Below are 20,539 nucleotides of genomic sequence, written 5' to 3'. Positions count from 1 at the left end.
GAGGGAAAAACCGCATGTAAAGGCATCGGGATGTGAAAGGCCAGGGAGCAAGTTGACTGGCGGGAACAACATGAGATAGAATGGCAGCATTGAGGTTGGAAAGAGAGGCTGGGGCAGTCTTGGGAAAGGGTTTCGTGTTCCCTGTGAAATCACTTGGTCGTATGCTTTAGGTGATGAGAGTCAGAAAGTTTTGTCTTGTTATTGCTTTCAGGAGGCAAGGTAAAATGATGGGGTTTGTCTTTTACAAACCTGTGTGAAGGTAGTGGGGTAAGGCTCTTATCATTGGACGCAGCCAGTAGAAACAAAAGACTTGTAGCCAAAGAAGAAAAACAAGCTGTCCTTTATCTTGTCCATTTAGATTTACATCAGGAAATTCATTGAGTCAAAGAAAACTTAGCAGTGTCCGTGCTGTAACCAGCTCAACAGCCATGGATGCCAAAGTCACCCCGGCAGCAAGCAGGGCCGTCGTATCTCAGGCCCTTTCCTGCTCTAGATTGTTCTGGAACGATGTATGGTAGTATACAAAATAATATCTCTGTATCCGTGATGGTCTACTGTTTATCACACGGTAGAAAGATTGCCAATTTTCCAATTTAAAAAGATAACTTTTAAAATCATTTTTACAATAATAAAATATGGGTTCCCAGAAACCTGAGTTTTTTACAGTCACATCAATATCGCCTTACATTTTGGTTATAAGTGTAAGAAAAAAATCCTTTAAAAGTTTTATATCATGCTTATTAATTTTGATAGGTAATTTTACATTTCCTGATTCCCGCTAACCAGGCATATAGGTGTAACAACAATATATTTTTGCATCTAAAAATATTTAAGAAAGAGTAGAATGAGGCAGTTTTTTTATATTGCTGATAAATTTGTGTTCATAATTGGGCTGATGAATTACTACTTCTAGAAATTCACTTTGTTGGCCATATGATGATTCTTGAAATATTTATGTAGCTTTTGCTAATGTATTTGTGTTTAAATTTTTTATATTCATAAACATAAGTATCTTTGTTTATTTACACAAGTAAATAAGTCTATGTGAATCTAGATTGTATATATAAAAAGGCCTCTTTAAATTGTTTTTTGTATTTCAAATATTAAAAGTGTACAGTAAAACAAGCAGCTTTACTACAAATGTCAGATCCAAGGAGACTAAGTGTCATCAGCAATGGCCCCACTGAGAGTGTCACTCCCAAAGTCATTTTGCCACACGTGCCACCAGATGAGGGGAAAAATCAAACACTGTATCCAACTATGGTGTACCACGTGATGCCATCAAAATGCAAAAGACACAGTTTTTCCTATCATAATGAAAAAATTATAAGTGCTTGGAGGAAAAATTGAATTATCATTTCTTTGAGAGCCGACTTTATACATTTCAAGGGTGGCATTTTGGTTTGGGGTTATAGGCAGAAAAATAAATGAAAAAAATGATTATTGGTCCCTGAATATAATCTTAAACTCCCCATCCTTCCTGACATTTAAGGATAGCACTCCTCCTGTCCACTGTCATGTCCATGAACCACATGCCCATCCCCCACCCTCTACCATGAGGAATAAAAGGGCTGAGAAGTAAACAGCTAATACTGCCAGCTGAGTGCCAGTGATTTAAAATTTTTAGTTTGTGTATTTTTCATTTAAAAGGAAACTTTATGGTGTTGAAGTTCTAATTCACTTACAATAGAAAAAGTCAGGAGAGTGGAACCTTTCTGACCACTTCATTTGCCCTAAAGCTCAAAAGTGCTAAATTACCTCCCTAAAGTCAAGTCTGTAAGTCAAAAAGCAAGGATTCAAACACTGTATCCAGCTCTGGTATCACAGAGCCCACATTTGTTCCACTCTGTTGACATGTGCCCTCAGATAGAACTCTTCACAGTCAGAGAGCAAGAATGGGAGTGCATATGGACTTCTGTACTCTTTCTCCAACTGGAATACAATAGCCCAGCCATGGCATATAGTAATACTGTAATGGCTAACTTCTATTCAGCACCAAGGGTGTGTCTGGCCCATTAATCTATGAGATAAGAAATGTCCCCCATTTTAAAGATGATAAAACTGAGACGCAGAGAGCTAACAAGTAGAGGAGCTAAGTTGCAACCCCAGGCAATCTACTAGTAAGTCTCTGAGTCCCATACTCTTGAACACAATGAATAGGAATTTGATGCACAATGTCACGGAAGCAATTGGCTTACCGTATTTGCCCCTGATGACTGAGCGGAGAGCTGGGATCTGAGAGCAGGAGCTGTGCAGCAAGCGAGGACAAAGGGTCATGACACTGCAGAGAGTGGGTGCCGGCGGTCAGGAGAGTGGAACACTTCATTTGCCCTGGGATATAGAACCAGGAACTTGTCTCTGCATGGCAATCCTGTGAATTAAGATAGGAAGCATGGATGTGCCATCAGTTTTGTCCAAACTGCTATATATGTTCAATTATGAGTATATTACAAAACTGATCTGTCACTGTTTGGCTCTTCCCTCAGTTAACTAAGAACACAATCTCATGCAATTTGAATATCAGAAATTCCCCCAAATTCTTCCTTTTGATCCAAAATTATATTATGTCTAGCTACTTAACGTATATTTTTCCATTATGGTCAGAAGTATAGGGAACATACTTCCTTTGCTTTGAAAATACCTACTGGCGAAACATCCATGGAAAGGGTGAACAGCCAGACACTGTCCTCCTTAAAATAAATCTTCATGAGGTTAAGGCAAGTTAAAGGTACTCAGATTTGTTTTTTAAACATAAAAAATCCAAGTGCCCCCCTTTTAGACTTTCTCCATAAATCCTTCTCTGATTTTATAATTACTTTCCTATCTTTAATATGGACTTCAGATTTTTCAGGTACCTGTACTATGTAGTTCCCACACTTAGTTCATCTTAGCAGAATAATATCATACTTTCCTGATTATAGAGAACATGGAACCGCAAAACTTTCTATTTTAAATTTTACATAATTTAATGTTAAAGATGCAGTTTCAGAAGTATGTATTAATTTATTTCATTCAGAATTAATATAAATATGTAATACATCAAACATCAAACATAGTTGCTTAAGTTGGATATCTGAGGCATAGCAAATGTTTAATTTCTAAGTGTTGATTTGTAACTAATGATATTTTGGTATTTAATGTAAGATAATTTTAGTATAAAAATGAACGTTTAGGTTGATCATTTTTTTAGTCCTTTAGTGTTGCTAGAACTCTGCATTTGATCATTTTGTAAATTTGTGACTAATGAAAATACCAGAGAGTCAAAGAACTTGATTTTGCTATTTTGGTAAATTACAAGTTTAATTGACATATAAATCATGTAAATACAAACTCTACTCAGAAAATAATTTTAAAAGTACCATAATTTTTATTTGTCCTTGAAGTTCCAGCAATCTATTGCATAACTTCTCAAGAGAAGTCACATAGAGGAAACCTCATATTTTCTTAAATTTATTAGTGCTTCTTGGTGGTCTAAACTGTTAGAGGTTTTTTTTTTTCTTTTCTTCAAGGTTTCCTTTTCAAAGCAATAATCTTACTTAATTGATTAATGTTTGTTCTCATATAAGTCAATTTGAGTTCTTCTTTAGAGTAACAATAGGAAATACGCAATAACAAAGAGCAGTGAAACACGACTAGGAAACTCAAGTCTACCAGTGTTGTATTTCTGTATAATGATGTGAAGATAATGCTTTTAGCTGCATGACCACCATATTAGCTACACATCATAAAAAACAAACTTTATAAAAGCAAGAGGTCAGATTCATTAAAAACAATTTTGTTCCCTTTGCTATAGTTAAGGGTTTATCTTTAATATTGTAATCTTTCTTTCATTGAAGGGACCCGAGTGTTCCATTTTCTGATAGGAGAAAAAAATATTTTTCAAACTACAAAGGTATAAATCAGGTGAAACTGTCAAGGAAATGCTTTATGTTTGGGGGTTTGAGGCATAAAACAAAATGGTCAGACTTTATACCTCAGAGATTTTAGCTATCAAGATGGTAAATGAAATCATATGAGTTCATTTTATTTTATTAATTTTAATATAAAAATTTAATATTACAAATAATTACATTAAAATTTTGCTTTTATTCTTCTATAAGTCAATAGTTCTTGAGTTCAAAAGGCTTTTATTCATAAATTGGGACAATTATTTTTCTTTATTATAGATTCAATCATCCTAAGAAAGGTACTTCCAAGCTGTAAGACAATCGAAGGACAACTTCTTCTTCTTACCCATCAAGTAAAATCAATTTGGGGGTTTGAAGAAGTTAATGCATTTTCTAAATTGTCTTCCTTGTTCCAAAGGAATTATTTGCTTTTCAAAAAGATATGCCCCATATTTGTCAATATAGTAGTTTTTAGAAATAGTCATACTTTAAGAATGATCCTAAGAAGGAAATCCTTAAGAGAGTGAGAAAAAGAAAAATTGAAATTCCCCAAACATAAACCAATATTTTCTTTATTCTGCAGCATTATCTAATTTGGGGGATATGTTTATTTTTTAATGGATGTACATATTTTAACATACTCTTTGAGCAATCTTGTATTCTTTATTAGTTTTTAATTGGATATCCAAAGCTGAATCTGGATTCACTATCTTACTTATAAATATGTGAAAATATTTCTCTGAGATAATTTTCACAACTTTGCCAATATTAAGAATGCATATATAAATCTTGGAAGTGCATTTTTGTATAGAGTTTGTTTTTGGTGGGGAGAAATATATTGCGATTTGCCAATATTATTAGAGAACACACAAATGTTGGGGTTGATTTTGTTTCCACTATCCCCTTTCTTTGTTTATAAAGACATTACTTTATGTTTAGAGTATATAATCTCCATATTTTTTAACTGAAAAAAAGTAATATTCCTACAGTGGCCAGGTATGTATCTTTCAACTCTAAAATAAAAATTCAGATTACCTCAAGTCTTGCAAATCATTTATTAATAAGCCACTGGTAACATATACCCTCTAAATCTCCCAAAGAGATAGAGGCAGATCTTTATCAAAACTATGTGGTGAGGCTGATGCTAAAAATAAGTATAAATGTGCCTTTCCATGCCTGCAATTTTCTGAAGTCCAAAAGTTCTTTGGGTGGTGGGCAGCAAGATAATAATACTTCTACATAATTTAAATGCATTCCTCATCGGATTAAAATGTAGGGCTACATGTTCTCTCCCTCCAAATCACATTCCCATCCAAAATCTTATTAGATGGATCAATTGAATTTAAGGATGGCTCTTACATCTCTGTTGTAATAACTGTATCTTCAATTCAAATATCACATTGAAATTTACACAGCGACTTTAATGTCATTGCCTCCTGTAATTATCTGTGTGAACTTCTGGGAGGGAAGAAACTATCTTACTGAGGAGTTTTCACTTGCCTCTCTCCCCCATCAAACAACCAGGTGAACTCCTTGACAGGGTTGCTGAGTGTTCTGCTCTATTTTTTGGTGATATGCTAGTTTTTCTGTATGTTTCATCTAAAAATCCAATAAGAGATACCTTTTCCTTCCTGTTTAATTAATGATCTATTTAATTCTTTAAATCCTGGGTTAATACAGAATAAGATTTGGGTGCTTCACGTGAAAAGCAACAGGTGTGACAAGCATGTTAAAAGAGGAGGAAAAAAGAAAAGAACAGAATAACCACAGAGGGAAAGCATCAAAGAGGATTGAAGGAGAATGGAAATTCTGCACTGGTGGCCACAGGCTTGCGAGAGCTAACTGTGCTTGGCTCTGCACACACCAGTCAGTAACATCAAGTCGTCCATCTGAAATTGGCCGTGGGGAGGGTATTTACATCACGGAAAAGCACACAAGTCAATTCTTTTCCAGATTGTCGGTGTATCAGCACATTGCCCTAAACCTAAATTAACATTTGTGTTAAAATAATAGATATAAGCTTCATGATATCTCACAAAAGTTAAAATAACTGAGGTGTAAGCTTCACTGTGTTTCCCTGTGGAGCTTTGGAAACCCACATGAGACTATATCAGTCCTGCCCCAGTCTGTGAACAATGGGCACTGATGGGGAAATACAATCCATTCTTTGTTAGTTCATTTCTTCGTTTAGGATATATTTGGTGGGGTGATGTTACAATGGTTTATAGTATTTGTCCTTCAATCTCAATCTCTGGCACTTCTGGTTGTGCATTTTGAGAAAGTTACTCAAATACTTTACCCAGAAAATAAAGGATAATATAAAATAGCATTAAACTCTAGAGTTGTTACAAAGTTTAAGAAGATAATGCTTGCCAATTACTTAGCATCCTCTCTGGCATATAGTAAGTGCTCAATACATGTTACCTTTTATGACATGGCTTCTAGTATAGATGAGATCCTTTGTAAGACACCAGAAATATCAAGATGAGGTCCCTGCCTTCAGGAAGCTTACAGTCTAGAGGAGAATTGATCTAGTTGTTAGTTTACACACCTGAGATTTTGCCATGTCTAACAATACAACTGCCCGATATTTTACCCTTTTACAATTCAGTCTAGAAATGTATACTTTTAAAAATCTGAGGTCTAAGAAGTATTCAACCTGTAGGTTGTAATAGATGAGGTTAGTGTAGTTACAGAGCTTTTCAAATTGTCATTTGTATTCATTTTTAATTCCCATAAATATTCTTGTAGTTTTTGCTAAACCTTTTATTTATTTTCATGTATACACAAGCGTAAGAGCTTTGCTTTCTCTCTGTGTTGCCAATTTTTCTATAAATTTTCCTTCTTCAAAAAAGTGTTCAGTGCTAGGATTTTGTTTCTGAGAAAAGTTTAGACTTTTTGTCATTTTATTATTTTGCTACTTTATTATTGCAAATAACTGTTTCACAGTTTAATTTTATTGAAGCATTTTATCTTTTGGAAAAGCTGTTTTAGAGAACTGAATTTTGGAAAACCACTAGTATTATTAATATTTCACACATATTGAGACAATAGTCCCTAGTGTTCAAGCCATTCCCTGATATCATATTGGATTCCTTGGGCAGCAGATAGTGAAGGCTCTAACACAGCTAACCACCACCTAGACAAGGTAAAAGATACACGGCAATCCATTAAGTAATATACCATACTGTATCAAATATCATAGTTCAAACAGGTAAAGAGCCTAGGGAAAAATACAGTTATGAAATTCAATTCCATTTGACAAAGATAAAGCTTATATAAAATAAATCATGTACATACATACATCAACTATTGTGACCATAATTATTTTAAAGTATATAACCGAGTGTGTATATACATCTTCCCCCATAGGCATGAGATGTCAAAAGAGCATTAGTGTAGGGAATAAGCAGCAGCTGGGAAGTTGGACATTCTAGAAAATAACTACTTCTCGAGTCTTCCCTCTGTGTAGGTTGTAACTTAAACGCAGGGTGACAGATTTATTTTGTTTATGTTTGAGAAGAGTGGGCAAGAGTCAGTGAAGAAAGTTAGTGTGGCTTTCAGGTAGTTGGTCTCCATCTAGAATATATTTCATTCTCCCACTTGCACTTTGCTAATCTGTGTTTGCATTTGCTACCTGTAGAAGATAGAATGTGTGATCCTAAACATACACTTGATACGGACTGATTGCTACCTACCAGAAATTTCATACCCCAAGAGATGCTTCCTAAAAACACTGACTTTCTGGGTATCTTCTAGCAGCTCTCCATTTGAAGAAGGCCATAATCTTTGTCAGGGGAGTGTGGTGGAGGTGAGCTTGGGTCCTGCCAGCAGTTGAGAATCGTATATACTTTCTCAGAGCACCTAGAGTGATGAGTAAAGACAATTAATCAGAAAGAGGCCTTGAAGAGATGAGCTGATCCTTAGCGTTTGGTTATCAGGAAACCAGAGAATAACTGGAATAAGTGAAAGACTTATCTGAAAGAAAAGCCACATTACCAGATATCAGGCTATATTACCAAGCCACGGTTCTCAAAACTGCCTGGTACTGGCACAGAACAGACATATAGACCAATGGAACAGAACAGAGAACCCAGAAATCGACCCAAGCTATTATGCTCAATTAATATTTGACAAAGGAGGCAAGAGCATACAATGGAGTCAAGACAGTCTCTTCAATAAATGGTGCTGGGAAATTTGGTCAGATACATGCAAAAAAAAATGGAACTAGATCACCAACTTACACCATACACAAAAACAAACTCAAAATGGCTAAAGGACTTAAATATAAGATGGGAAACCATAAAAATCCTACAAGACTCCAGAGGCAGCAAAATAGCATATATATGTCATAGCAATATCTTTATAGACACAGCTCCTAGGGCAATGGAGACTAAGGAGAAAATAAACAAATGGGACTACATCAAAATAAAAAGCTTCTACACAGCAAAAGAAACCATCAACAAAACAACAAGAAAGCCCACTGTATGAGAGAACATATTTGCCAATGCTATTTCAGATAAGGGTTTAATCTCCAACATTTACAGAGAACTGATACAACTTAACAAAAGGAAGATAAATGATCCAATCAAAAAATGGGCAAAGGATCTAAATAGACACTTTTCGAAAGAGAACATACAGAAGGTCCAGAGACATATGAAAACATGTCAAAGTCACTAATCATCTAAGAGGTGCAAATCAAAATAACAATGAGATACCATCTCACACCTGTCAGAATGGCTATCATCAACAAATCAACAAACGACAAGTGCTGGTGAGGATGTGGAGAAAAAGGAGCCCTTGTGCACTGCTGGTGGGAATGCAGACTGGTGCAGCCACTGTAGAGAACAGTATGGAGTTTCCTCAAAAAGTTAAAAATGGAACTCCCATTTGACCCAGTAATCCCACTTCTAGGACTATATCCCAAGAAACACCAATCAGAAAGGATATATGAACCCCTATGTTCATAGCAGCACAATTTACAATAGCTAAGATTTGGAAACAGCCTAAGTGCCCATCAGCAGATGAGTGGATTAGAAAACTATGGTACATCTACACAATGGAATACTATGCCGCTACAAAAAAGAAGGAACTTTTACCATTTGCAACAGCATGGATGGAAATGGAGAGCATTATGCTAAGTGAAATAAGCCAGTCGGAGAAAGATAAATATCACATGATCTAACTCATGTGTGGGATATAATGATCAACATAATTTGATGAACAAGAATGAATCCAGAGACAAATGGCGGGGGGTGTGGGGTGGCGTTAGAGAGCAACCAAAGGACTTGTATGCATGCATATTAGCATAACCAGTGGACACAGACACTGGGGCGGTGGGGGCTTGCCCGGGGTGGGAATGGCTGGGGCGGGGGTCAATTGGGGGAAAAGGAGACATATGTAAAACTTTAGACAATAAAAAACAAACAAATAAACAAATAATAAATAAATAATAAAAAAGAAAGAAAAGCCAAATCTGGAAAAATAGAGGAAATTTTAAAGAAAGGAAAATAATTTGTACTTCGAGCACCAACCACAAATGGGGTGCCCCAGCTACCCACATTTCTGCCCAGCTGACTACAAATTCAGGGTTTCCCATATTGGGCTCAGTAATTCACTAGAATAATAGAAAGTGTCTTACTTATTATTACTGATTTATTTTAAAGGCTAGGACTCAGGAACAGCCAAATGAAAACAACGCATGGGGGTGGGGGAGAAGAGCCTCCAAATCCTCTTCGGGTGTGCCACCCCCACCCCCACCCCGCACCTCAATGTGCTAAACAGCCCAGAGCTTCATACCCCATTGTTTGGGGTTTTTACGGAGGGATGATTGATTAAATTATTGGCCATTGGTGAGTGGGCTCAGTCTCCTGTGCTGCCCCTCCCGGCAGGTTGGGGGATTGAAAGTTCCAATCCTCCAATCACATTTCTTGGTTCCTCTGGCTACCAGCCCATCCTGAAGATTTCTAGGGACCCACCAAGAGTTACCTCATTATCATAAACTCCAGTAAAGCTGACAGGGGTTCGTTATGAGTAACAAAAACCGTCCCTTCACTCAGGAACTGGGGATCAAGAGCAAATATATTTTTTCATTCTATCACAGAAACAAATCATGCAATATCTCCCCAAGCTAAGTGGGGATCCTCAGGGGATTGACTCCTCTTCTGAGACCAAATTAGACTTGGAACCAGTGAAAAGCAACACTTCTCATCTTTTCCAGGAGTTGTGAAGAGATTAATACTCTACAGTGTTTCAAAACTTAGGAACAAAGCAAAATAATACCATTTCAGTGAGCTTAAAAATCTGCCAGTTAGTAGAACTAACATTGAACTTAACCTTCTTGATTAACACAGGAGCCTTGCTCTTGACAGAGTTCTTATATGAAAGTGTCACATGCCCATGTTAGCAGATGCTCCACGGCATCACTAATTCTGAAAAGTGGGAGCGAAGAGGAGGTCAGAGGCATGAGATGTGCCATGTGGTAAGGACTCAGTCCACTGTTGCTGGCTTTGAAGAGGGAGTACAGAGGACACACAAAAGAATGCCGCTGGCTTCTAAACACTGGAAAAGGAAATGGATTATCCCCTAGAGCAGCGGTTCTCAACCTTTCTAATGCCGGGACCCTTTAATACAGTTCCTCATGTTATGGTGACCCCCAACCATAAAATTATTTTCGTTGCTACTTCATAACTGTAATTTTGCTACTGTTAATGAGTCGTAATGTAAATATCTGTGTTTTCCGATGGTCTTAGGCTCTACAGTTGAGAACCGCTAGCAGGGTCACCTAAGACCATCGGAAAACACAGATATTTATATTACGATTCATTAACAGTAGCAAAATTACAGTTATGAAGTAGCAACGAAAATAATTTTATGGTTGGGGGTCACCACATGAGGAACTGTATTAAAGGGTCGCGGCATTAGGAAGGTTGAGAACCACTGCCCTAGAGCCTTCAGAAAGGAACACAGCCCTGCCCACACATTTATGGTAGCCAGAATGAGACCCAAGTTGAATTCCAACCTACTAAGTGTGTGGTGGTTTTTTTTTACAGCAGCAATAGAAAAACGAATACAACCTGGTATTGTGTTTGAACTAACAATTCTAAAACAAACCTATTTCACATTTTTTGAACAGCAAAAAGTTCCTGCCTCAGAGAAGCCAAGGTTTGCACAAAGAGGGCCCGTGTAGTCTGCAAGTCCTCGTGTCCCTTTCCTGAGGTGTGCCAGCAAACCGTAGACATGGGAGTGGCCAGCAATAAAGGGAATGTGATGACTTGCTTACAATACAGTATATGTTTCATAGAGAATTAAAGTTTCCGCCACTCTGTTCTTACAGCAATTCTTAGAAGCTCCTTCGTTATTAAGAGGACAACAATTCTACTGGAGGTCTTCATCCATACCTGCGCACCTGTGTCATGTACATAAAATAAATTAGAAGATGGTCTTACTTTTTGCAGAAACTGCCTAATTCTTCATGTAATTTAGCTTTCGTACAGCCAAGCTTTTTTCTTTTTCTTACCAAGTTTTGAGTGCAGAAACCTCAGGTGTTAATATACTAATCAGCCTTTGTGTCAAAGTTACCCAGATTCTTTATTTATTCTCTTTAATACTTGTCTTTGGGTCATGCACATTTCTCATAGTGTAGCATTGCTTAGCCTCCCCCCAAAATCAGCATCATAAGAAAGTATGGTGGGAATAAAACAACTGAGAATGGTACTTTGTTATCTGCTTCCATGTATAAGCTCCTTAAGGGCAGGGGTTGGTGTTTTTTTTTCTAATAACAGAGTTTTTTTAAAATTGATTTTAGAGAGAAGAAGGGAGAGGGAGGAAGGAGAGAGAGAGAGAGAGAGAGAGAGAGAGAGAGAGAGAGAGAGAGAGAGAGAGAGAAACATCGATGAGACAGAAACATTGATTAGTTGCTTCTCATATGCACCCCAACTGAGGACAGAACCTCCTGCAACCTGGCATGTGCCCTGACTGGGAATTGAACTGGTGGCCTTTTAGTGCACTGTATGACGTTCAACCAACTGAGCCACATAGGCCAGGGCCAGGGGTTGGTTTTTATTGATTGTCTTAGCCCTAGCACCAAGCACAATGCCTAACACATAGTAAGGTATTCAATAAATATTTGTTGAACGAATGTCAAATACAAACTTTTTTTGGACAAGGCAGTAACAAGGAATATCTTGAACTTAGCACTGCATTGTTTACTTTAATGGATGTTTCATTTTTTTTTCTCAATGCCATAGCGCTGTTTTGTAGACTACTGAACTTGAAGCCAGTCACTTGCCAAAAGATCACTAAGAAAAACTATGCAAAAATGGGAAATGCTGCTTCCGGTTCAGTGCTGCCCAACCCTGTTTCCTAAAATATACATTCCTTGAAAGAGATTAAGGCAAATTTTTAAAGAGGCCAGCAATCAGGAAAAATTAACTTGACCCCTGCTGAAAGTATGAAGGGAATGTTTTCTTCAAAATAATATCACAGCCCTGCCAGCATGACTCAGTGGTTGAGCATTAACCTATGAACCAGGAAGTCACAGTTTTAGTCCCCGGTTTGATGCCTGGATTGCGGGCTCCATCCCCCGTGCAGGGTGTGCAGGAGGCAGCCAATCAATGACTCTCTCATCATTGATGTTTCTATCTCTCTCTCCCTCTCCCTTCCTCTCTGAAATCACTAAAAATATATTTTAAAAATATATAATGTCACAGTGAAAGACCGTGCTCCACAATTCCTCTTAAAAAGAAAAAAATATTTTCTGGTATAATCACTTTGTGAATACTTCCCTTTTTCAAATGCTACATACTTTGTTTTCTTCAGAGACCAGGAATATTCTCAGCCAATTGGTTAGAACTTTGACCTGTCCACCAGGATAGAGTATCCTCAAACTATAAGACTAGATCTGATCTTGTATTTATACCAAAGTCACCAATACTCTTTGGAGGGTTTTGCCTCTCTTCTGTTGACCCTGTGAAATTTCTCCTGAGAGCTGAATGGTAATTGGAATGGCAGTTTACTTATTAAGGCACCCCTCTCACCCTTAGGGACTCTTAATAAGTAAACTGCCATTCCAATGGTTATGATTTACTCTGAAACATGTGTTAAATCTCAGAGTTCCACAGTGCATAGGGACATTATTTTCAAATCATTCAAACACCTGATTTTGAGGAGTCACTTGTGTTTGGTGTGGGGCTGTCTAGAAGTAGATGCGGTATTGGGAGGGCCAAGCAGAGGGGAACCAGGGTCTCATGGTAGCTTTGGATACTCCGGTGAGGCAACCCTAATGTGTTTGTAAATTACTTGCTGCCTGCTTGTGATAGGTGACACTGGGGATTTGCATAAATCTCTTTTCCCATCAGTCTTCCCACAGTACATGAATTCTACATTCCTAATTCCTGAAAAGCAACCAGCAGTTTTAAACCATGTTGCTATCCAACTCCAATTGTATTTCAGATGATTTGATTAGAGACTACAAAAGAACTACTTTCAACAAAAGCTTCTTAGAGTGGAACACAAACAGTTGTGAAGTGGGCATGCAGCCCTCTCTCTGCACTCACAGCTTCAGAGGGAAATCTGTACAGAAGAGGAAGTAGCCACACACTGAATCCCACCCCCAGGCCTCCTTATGCATCTGCCAAGGAGGTTTAAATGTGCAGTGACTTTCCTATAACCGAATCTTAGTTACACATCCCAGCTTTCAAAGTCTCATAAGAAAGGGCAGAGATATTTGTTTAACGAAGATGTAAACAGAAAAACAGCAACATCAACTCCATATTAAAATCATCTTAACAAGATAGTCCCTACAATAGAGGCTCACACATAAAATCATAGTCATTAGATCCCTACCCTTCAGTGAGATTGTTCTTTTAATTTAAATTAATATGAAGCATATTGTGATATGCAAATGAGGAGAGTGACTTTTTTGACATTTGAACGACGATTTGGTAGTTCTGGGATATTTGCATCGACTTTCTTATTTATACCATCTTAAAGTGTGGATGTTTCCACTTTGGATGGCACATATCTGAGAGCATTTTTTTTTCTCTATTCCAGGAAATCAATCAACAATGTTTACTAAAACTGTGCTTTTATGCCTAAAAGTTAAAATACTCAAATCCATGTAGAATACAAACTACGTAGTCTTATGCTTTGCAAGGAGCACATGCTATTCTAGAGACAAAAAAAAGCACTCGAGTGCCTCCACTATCCCCTTGTGAAGTCATTGCAGTGGTAGAGGTGTTTTTCCCTCCTTGACCACTTACTTCTAAGGAGCAACGTGTAGCTTTCTGCCCTAGGACGAGCTTTTAAGGAAATGGTGCGGAGAAGGTGATGCACTAGCAGCTGTCCATGTGTGTAGTCACTGTCCTCACCTCTGTGGATGACTCAGCAGACTCCGGAGCAGACGCTTGCTGCCGTACTAGAATAGGGACTTGAGTCTCTGATCTAGTTAATTTTAGATACTTTGATTTCATTATAGAAATTCCTAGACTACTTGTGGGATAAAACAAATGTTAAGACCATATTGAGTTTCAAGCTGAATTAGCAGAAAAGATAAAATGCCTTTCTATTTAAGAACATGATGATGTTTTAATTGTTACAGCATTTGGCATGCCTAATGTACACAGTCCTTGACATTCATATAATAACAAAAGAAAGTTGTTTGGGATTTTTATTTCCTAGTGTCCCCTTTCCCCTCTCGTATTTCTCCCGCCCCCGCCCCAGCCCTGGCTTTCCGCTCTCCTCCCGTTTCCCCATCCTTCTATGAAGAAAAACTCTGAGCGTGGAGGGGATGCATGTGAAAATACCTCGTTCTACGTAGAGAGACCAAGGCTGCTTATTACCTAGCGATGATGAGCAGACCACCAGCGTTGTGACAACCAATGCAGATGCCTCCGGGGTAAAACAAAGGTTTACATATTACACAAGCAATTTAACTGTTTTCTAAACATATTGCCAAGACAGTGGGAGTTGGCAGCCCACACTGTGTTTTAGGTTTTGGAGACTTGGATTAGAAGTGACTGCTGATTATGAACCTTTTTATTTGTCTTCCGTGGACGACAAGCAACATGGTAACCCAGCAGAGAATTCTTCCCAGCACTTAACCTTGTCTTCCTAGCTTCCCAAGATCACAGGCACAAATCACTCGACAAAAGTAATGCGAGGGTCTTGTGCATAGATAACCACGCGAGACAACTGGCTTGTGCTAACCCTTAAAGAGTTCCGCAAAGTGAAATGTTTTATAATCCCTTTTTGTGCAGTAGGCAAGGAAGAAAAGAAAAGAGTTTGGGCAAAGATTATCCAAAAGAAAGAAAGAGACTCTTTCGGGGGTTCCAGCTGAAACACAATAAAGAACATAATTAACTTTGCGATTCTTTGTGTTTTTCATTTGACTGCAGGGAGGAGATGAAAGAGGACTGCTAAGCCTTGCATTCCACCCCAATTACAAGAAAAACGGAAAGCTGTATGTGTCTTACACCACCAACCAAGAACGCTGGGCTATGGGGCCGCATGACCACATTCTTCGAGTTGTGGAATACACGGTGTCCAGGTATCGCTGAAATGCACGGAGGCATACATATTTTTCCATCTTATTTTCTCTGTATCTCTTCATCCTTCTTTGTTTAGAAGTTACAAATAGATAGCCATACAGTGGCAATAATTAAACCCACAATCTCCATCTTGCTTAAACCCCCATGCGTGTCTTTAAGGAAAACTGGAGAAAAAAAAAAAAACAACAACAAAACGATAGCTTGGGCACTTTTCCTCAATTACCTTGCAATCTAAATGCTACTTCTGAACCTTGGAAAATAACGTAATTTTTTGGTGGTTTTTATTAGCCCCATTTCAAGTATGTGTTTCCTTATTTACAGGCCAGGTGTTTGCTTCCCTAGGTGTGTACTCGTTACTTTCCAGTGGCTTCGCCTTCCAGCTCTCACAGTCGTGGTCTTGTTTCTGCCCCACAATGTAGGAAAAACCCCCATCAGGTTGACCTGAGGACCGCCAGGGTCTTTCTCGAAGTTGCAGAGCTGCACAGGAAGCACCTGGGGGGACAGCTGCTCTTCGGCCCCCACGGCTTGCTGTACATCATTCTTGGGGATGGGATGATCACGCTGGATGATATGGAAGAAATGGACGGGTTAAGGTAAAAATAAATAAATAAATAAATAAATAAATAAATAAATAAATAAATAAAAAAGGCAGGTTCCCACTTGATGTGAAAGTGCCAGGAGAAAGGCTCGGGCCCAGGGAGTGAAAAGCAGTCTGTGAGTTGTATCCCCCGGGTTAAACGTTTAACTAGGTTTGCATGCCTGCATTGGGGATGTGAAGAGGCATTCAGTGGCATGTGGATGTGACATTTCTGAAAGTCGCTGCACTTTGATGACCTAACACAACTTAAGGCTCTGTTGACATCCTTACCCGAGCCAGTATTTAGCATTCTCTTCTATCAATGCACGAAGCAGAGTGAGAAGGCAGAGAGCTAATATCGCTCGCAGCCCTGAGATGCAAACAGCACCTCCTCTCTGCGTGTTCACACTGCTGCCACCACTCCGCAGAATGGACATACTCCATCGAGTTTCTTGCAGAACACAAGATAGATGGGTCAGCAAGAACATAAGAGGACAGACGCAAACAGCAGCCCCCGCCTGAGGGTGCAGTCTGTGGCCTCTTGTCTGAAAGCAGACCGCCCCTCGCTTTATTTCCAGCTGTACGGAATTGGGAACTGGAATGATTTGGTCTCAGACAGGGGCATGATCTGTAGAGCAACCTCCCTGCATTTGGTTTTGGTGAAACATGTCATAAAAACGAAAGCACTCATGTCGTCCTCCTACTTCCCAGTGACTTCACAGGTTCTGTCCTCCGGCTGGACGTGGACACAGACATGTGCAACGTGCCTTATTCCATCCCCAGGAGCAACCCGCACTTCAACAGCACCAACCAGCCCCCCGAAGTGTTTGCCCACGGCCTCCACGATCCAGGCAGGTGAGAGCACCCGCCGGTGGCTGGCCTGCGTGAACGCCAGGCTGGGACTCGGGAACTGGGAAAAGACAGACAGACAGATGGGTCCAGACCCAGAGCAGCAGGAGTGGTGCTCAGGGCTGTGCCGCTGAAATCACACAGGCTCACTCTCCGAGCCAGTAGTTAGCACTCTCCTCTATTAATGCACGGAGCAGATTTAGGAGGCAGATTAGACATGAAAAAGGACAATTTCATGCAGAAAAATCGCCTTCACGTTTTGGAGGGCTATTATTAGAGAAGCACGGTGGGCCAGTGTCATGATTCAAACTCCACCTGAATCATCAGAGAGATAATAAACCTTTTGTCTCCTTAAATCCGTCTAAACGATGCTTTCCTTACATATTAAATGGGGGTGGTAAGCGCTACCTTGCAAGGATGCTACAATGATTAAAAGCATGCAGCTACAAGTAAGTCATGAAACAGGGTCTGACACACCTGGTAGATGTTAAATAAATTATAGTTCTTATTTTCATAGCTTCACTTAATACAGTACCAACTTATAAGGAATTGACTAAACATTAGCATTCTTTTCCTTGAAAAAAATTACAAATACTAAAGGAATGCTAAATGAAATACTGACCACTTACTAGAATGAACCCTAAAGAAAGGAACCCTAAGAAGAATGTAGAGTGAGAAGCTTGGGGCACACTTTTAAAAAGCTATGAAGTCTCCTAAAGTAATTCTGTGATGAAAGCTTCACCCAATCCGTGATCTGCTGGTCATACCAAGGGCTATCGGGCCACGTTGACTCCTTTATTGGCTAAAGTATTATTGCTATTTAATGTTTATTGAGTGTTCACTGTGTGCAAGGTGAGCAGTTTTCGAACTTTTTAGTTTTATAATCCCTCATGCCCTTCATCTCCCCTCCATCAAAGTCCACGTCTACAGTTCATTTCCTTTTTGGCATCTCAGCAGATCTTAAAATCTGGGCGACAGGGAATACTTAAGGTGGGTTCAGGATGTGGAGGAAACTGTCACATTCCATTCCTGTAGCTCAGCTCTCGCAGATACCACCGCAGAGCAGCACTTTGAAGTCCAGCAGCCTGAGTCACCGCAGTCCCGCCGGCGCTTTCGTGCAACCTTCCCGGGGGTCCTGGACCCTCAGTGTAAAAACACAGTGGGAGGCACTTTACAGGCCTGACGTAGGGCAGGACGCCTGTGCTGTGGAGCCCCCACCCCCCACGGCAGAGGGCTGGAGACACACTCATGCCTCCCTCCAAGGTTATGTTGGAACATTTAATAAAGCAGAAAGGAAACTAAATAATTATTATTGGCTAGGCATTAAGCTGACTTTTACGAAGCACCTGGGTGCAGAATACTGAGCTAAGTATCTTATGCTCCTTATCTCCTTATGCCTCTCAGGGGTGCTCCGAGGTAGCTGGCATCAAGCCCCTCTCCCCCTTTTTTGAAGACTTTAAACTTTTTTTTTTGAGCAGTTTTACTAGTAAGTTCACAACAAAATTGATTGGAATGTAGAGAGATCTCCCATATACCCCTGCTGCTACACATGCAGAGCCTCCCCCGCCATTGCTGACCCCACCAGAGTGATCCATTGGTGACAGCGGAGGAGCCTGCATCGACTCATCATAATCACTCCAAGTCCACAGTTTACATTAGGGTTCACTCGGTGTCGCCCCTTGTATGGGTTTGGACAAATGTATAACAACATGTATCTTCCTTTACAGTATCAGACAGAGAAGCTTCACTCTCAGCCTCTTTTTTTACATAAGAAACTAAAGGTTCGAAGGGTCAAGTGGTTCTCAGTGGACCTAGTATTCAGCCAGAGTAAAAGCCTCATGGCCCCCAGCAACGAAACCATTGGGAGACCTGGCCTTTTCTTCCAGATTTGCTCTTTCTTACCAGAAACAGGGCAAACCTTTTTGTTGTTATGTTATAGTTTCATCTGAAAAAGAAAAGCAATATAGGAAAATTTTCTCACCCTGTGTGGATTTAGTTCCACCTTCAGTCACAGCATGTGGATGTCATGATCCCTGCCAGGCATTGTATTCTGTGAGTCCTTGAATTAAAGAGGACAACTAAGAGACTGTTGCCACAGAACAGCTAACCCATCTCTGGCAGGTCAGGCTTATAGTTTCCCTAATATGGATGGGAGCATTTGGAGGCAACAGTTTTTGTTTTGCTGTTGTTCAAATAATTGCAACATGTTGCCCAAGACCCAGAACCTACTCTCAGATTGTTTTATTTATTAATTTATTAATTTCCCAAAGGGTTTTGTTTTTAAGTCATTAATGTGTATACCTATATATTTTTGCCTAAAACAGTGATTTTTAGAGGATGATTTGGCAATGTCTAGAAACATTTTGGGTTTTCACAACTTGGGAGGAAGGGATCATGCTACTGACATGTAGCAGGTAGAGGCCAGAGATGCTGCTAAAGGTCCTACAATACTCAGGACAGCACCCCGCCCACCACCACCACCATTACCACCACCCACCAAAGTGTCAATAATGACAAAGTTTGGGAAACCTAAAAACAATGCAACACCATCTTCCACATTTGTAGGAACTTCAAAATTATAGTATTCAACTTTATTCTTCCCTCAACCCAAACTCCTCATGCCTAATTCCTCATTGACTTAACCATTGAACAAATATCCCCAGGTTGGAACTAGGTAATACAGAGATGAAGGTGGAAGTGGCTCCTGTCCTCCTGGAGTTTATAGTCAGTGACTTAAGTCACAGAAAAATTCTGGCCCAGAACATGAAGACTACAGTCCACTAAAAGACCTCAATGGTTGTGGGACCAGTTTTATTGTGTTCCCTAAATTGGAGTGCACACTTTCCTTTGTTAGAGCAGCCCGAGTTTTAGAATGTAGGGGTTCCATGGAAGACACACAAAACTAATACAACAACTAATTTTACATTGTGTGTCGCCAAAGTGGGCTGTTGCTGATTCTTATACTTTACCAGTTTATTGTACATGTGATATCCTATCTAATAAAAGAGTAATATGCAAATTGACTGTCACTCCAAGCCACAAGATGGCCACCCCCATGTGGTCAAAGATGGCTGCCCCCATGTGGACACAAGATGGCCACCACAAGATGGCCTATAGGGGAGGGCAGTTGTGGGCTGTTAGGGGTGACCAGGCCAGCAGAGGAGGGCAGTTGGGGTGACCAGGCCTGCAGGGGAGGGCAGTTGGGGGGGACCAGGCCTGCAGGGGAGGGCAGTTGGAGGGGGTGCCCAGGCCTGCAGGGGAGGGCAGTTAGGGGCAATCAGGCAGAGGCAGGCGAGCAGTTGGGAGCCAGCAGTCCTGGATTGTGAGAGGGATGTCCAACCACCCGTTGGACATCCCTCAAGGGGCCCCAGATTGGAGAGGGTGCAGGCTGGGCTGAGGAACACCCCCCTGCCCCTGTGCACAAATTTCATGCACTGGGCCTCTAGTTCCTTAATAACAGACTAGCAAGTGTTTGAAGTCAGTGTGCACATTCACAGTGTAGGGAGATACCCAGAGAAATTAAAAACTCTTCTCTAGAGATCATTAAGCTTCAGCAGATACACAAACACATCAGGATGTTTCCTTCAGCCTCTTCTAGTGGATCCAAACCAAATAGTCCAAAAGGTCTGCCAGCCCACAAATACCTCTGTGTCAGAACTCTCCAGTCTGAGCTTGGA

At 39.9% G+C, this 20,539-nt stretch overlaps 1 protein-coding gene across 3 annotated transcripts in view; it reads left to right on the top strand.

The window, feature by feature from the left end:
• The window catches only part of HHIP (hedgehog interacting protein), an 89,661-nt gene that overhangs the window by 42,378 nt on the left and 26,744 nt on the right, over positions 1 to 20,539 (top strand). For all 3 annotated transcript variants that reach the window (XM_079770731.1, XM_079770730.1, XM_079770729.1), the window contains exons 5-7: positions 15,284 to 15,435; positions 15,856 to 16,029; positions 16,725 to 16,868. In XM_079770731.1, coding sequence (XP_079626857.1) covers positions 15,284 to 15,435; positions 15,856 to 16,029; positions 16,725 to 16,868 — 470 coding nt within the window. The remainder of the gene's footprint in view (positions 1 to 15,283; positions 15,436 to 15,855; positions 16,030 to 16,724; positions 16,869 to 20,539) is intronic.

Source organism: Cnephaeus nilssonii (genome assembly GCF_951640355.1).
Source record: "Cnephaeus nilssonii genome assembly, chromosome: 5".
In the NCBI taxonomy this organism is placed as follows: Eukaryota; Metazoa; Chordata; class Mammalia; order Chiroptera; family Vespertilionidae; genus Cnephaeus; species Cnephaeus nilssonii.
The sequence above is the reverse complement of the archived record's forward strand: the minus strand, read 5'-3'. Positions and strand labels throughout refer to the sequence as shown.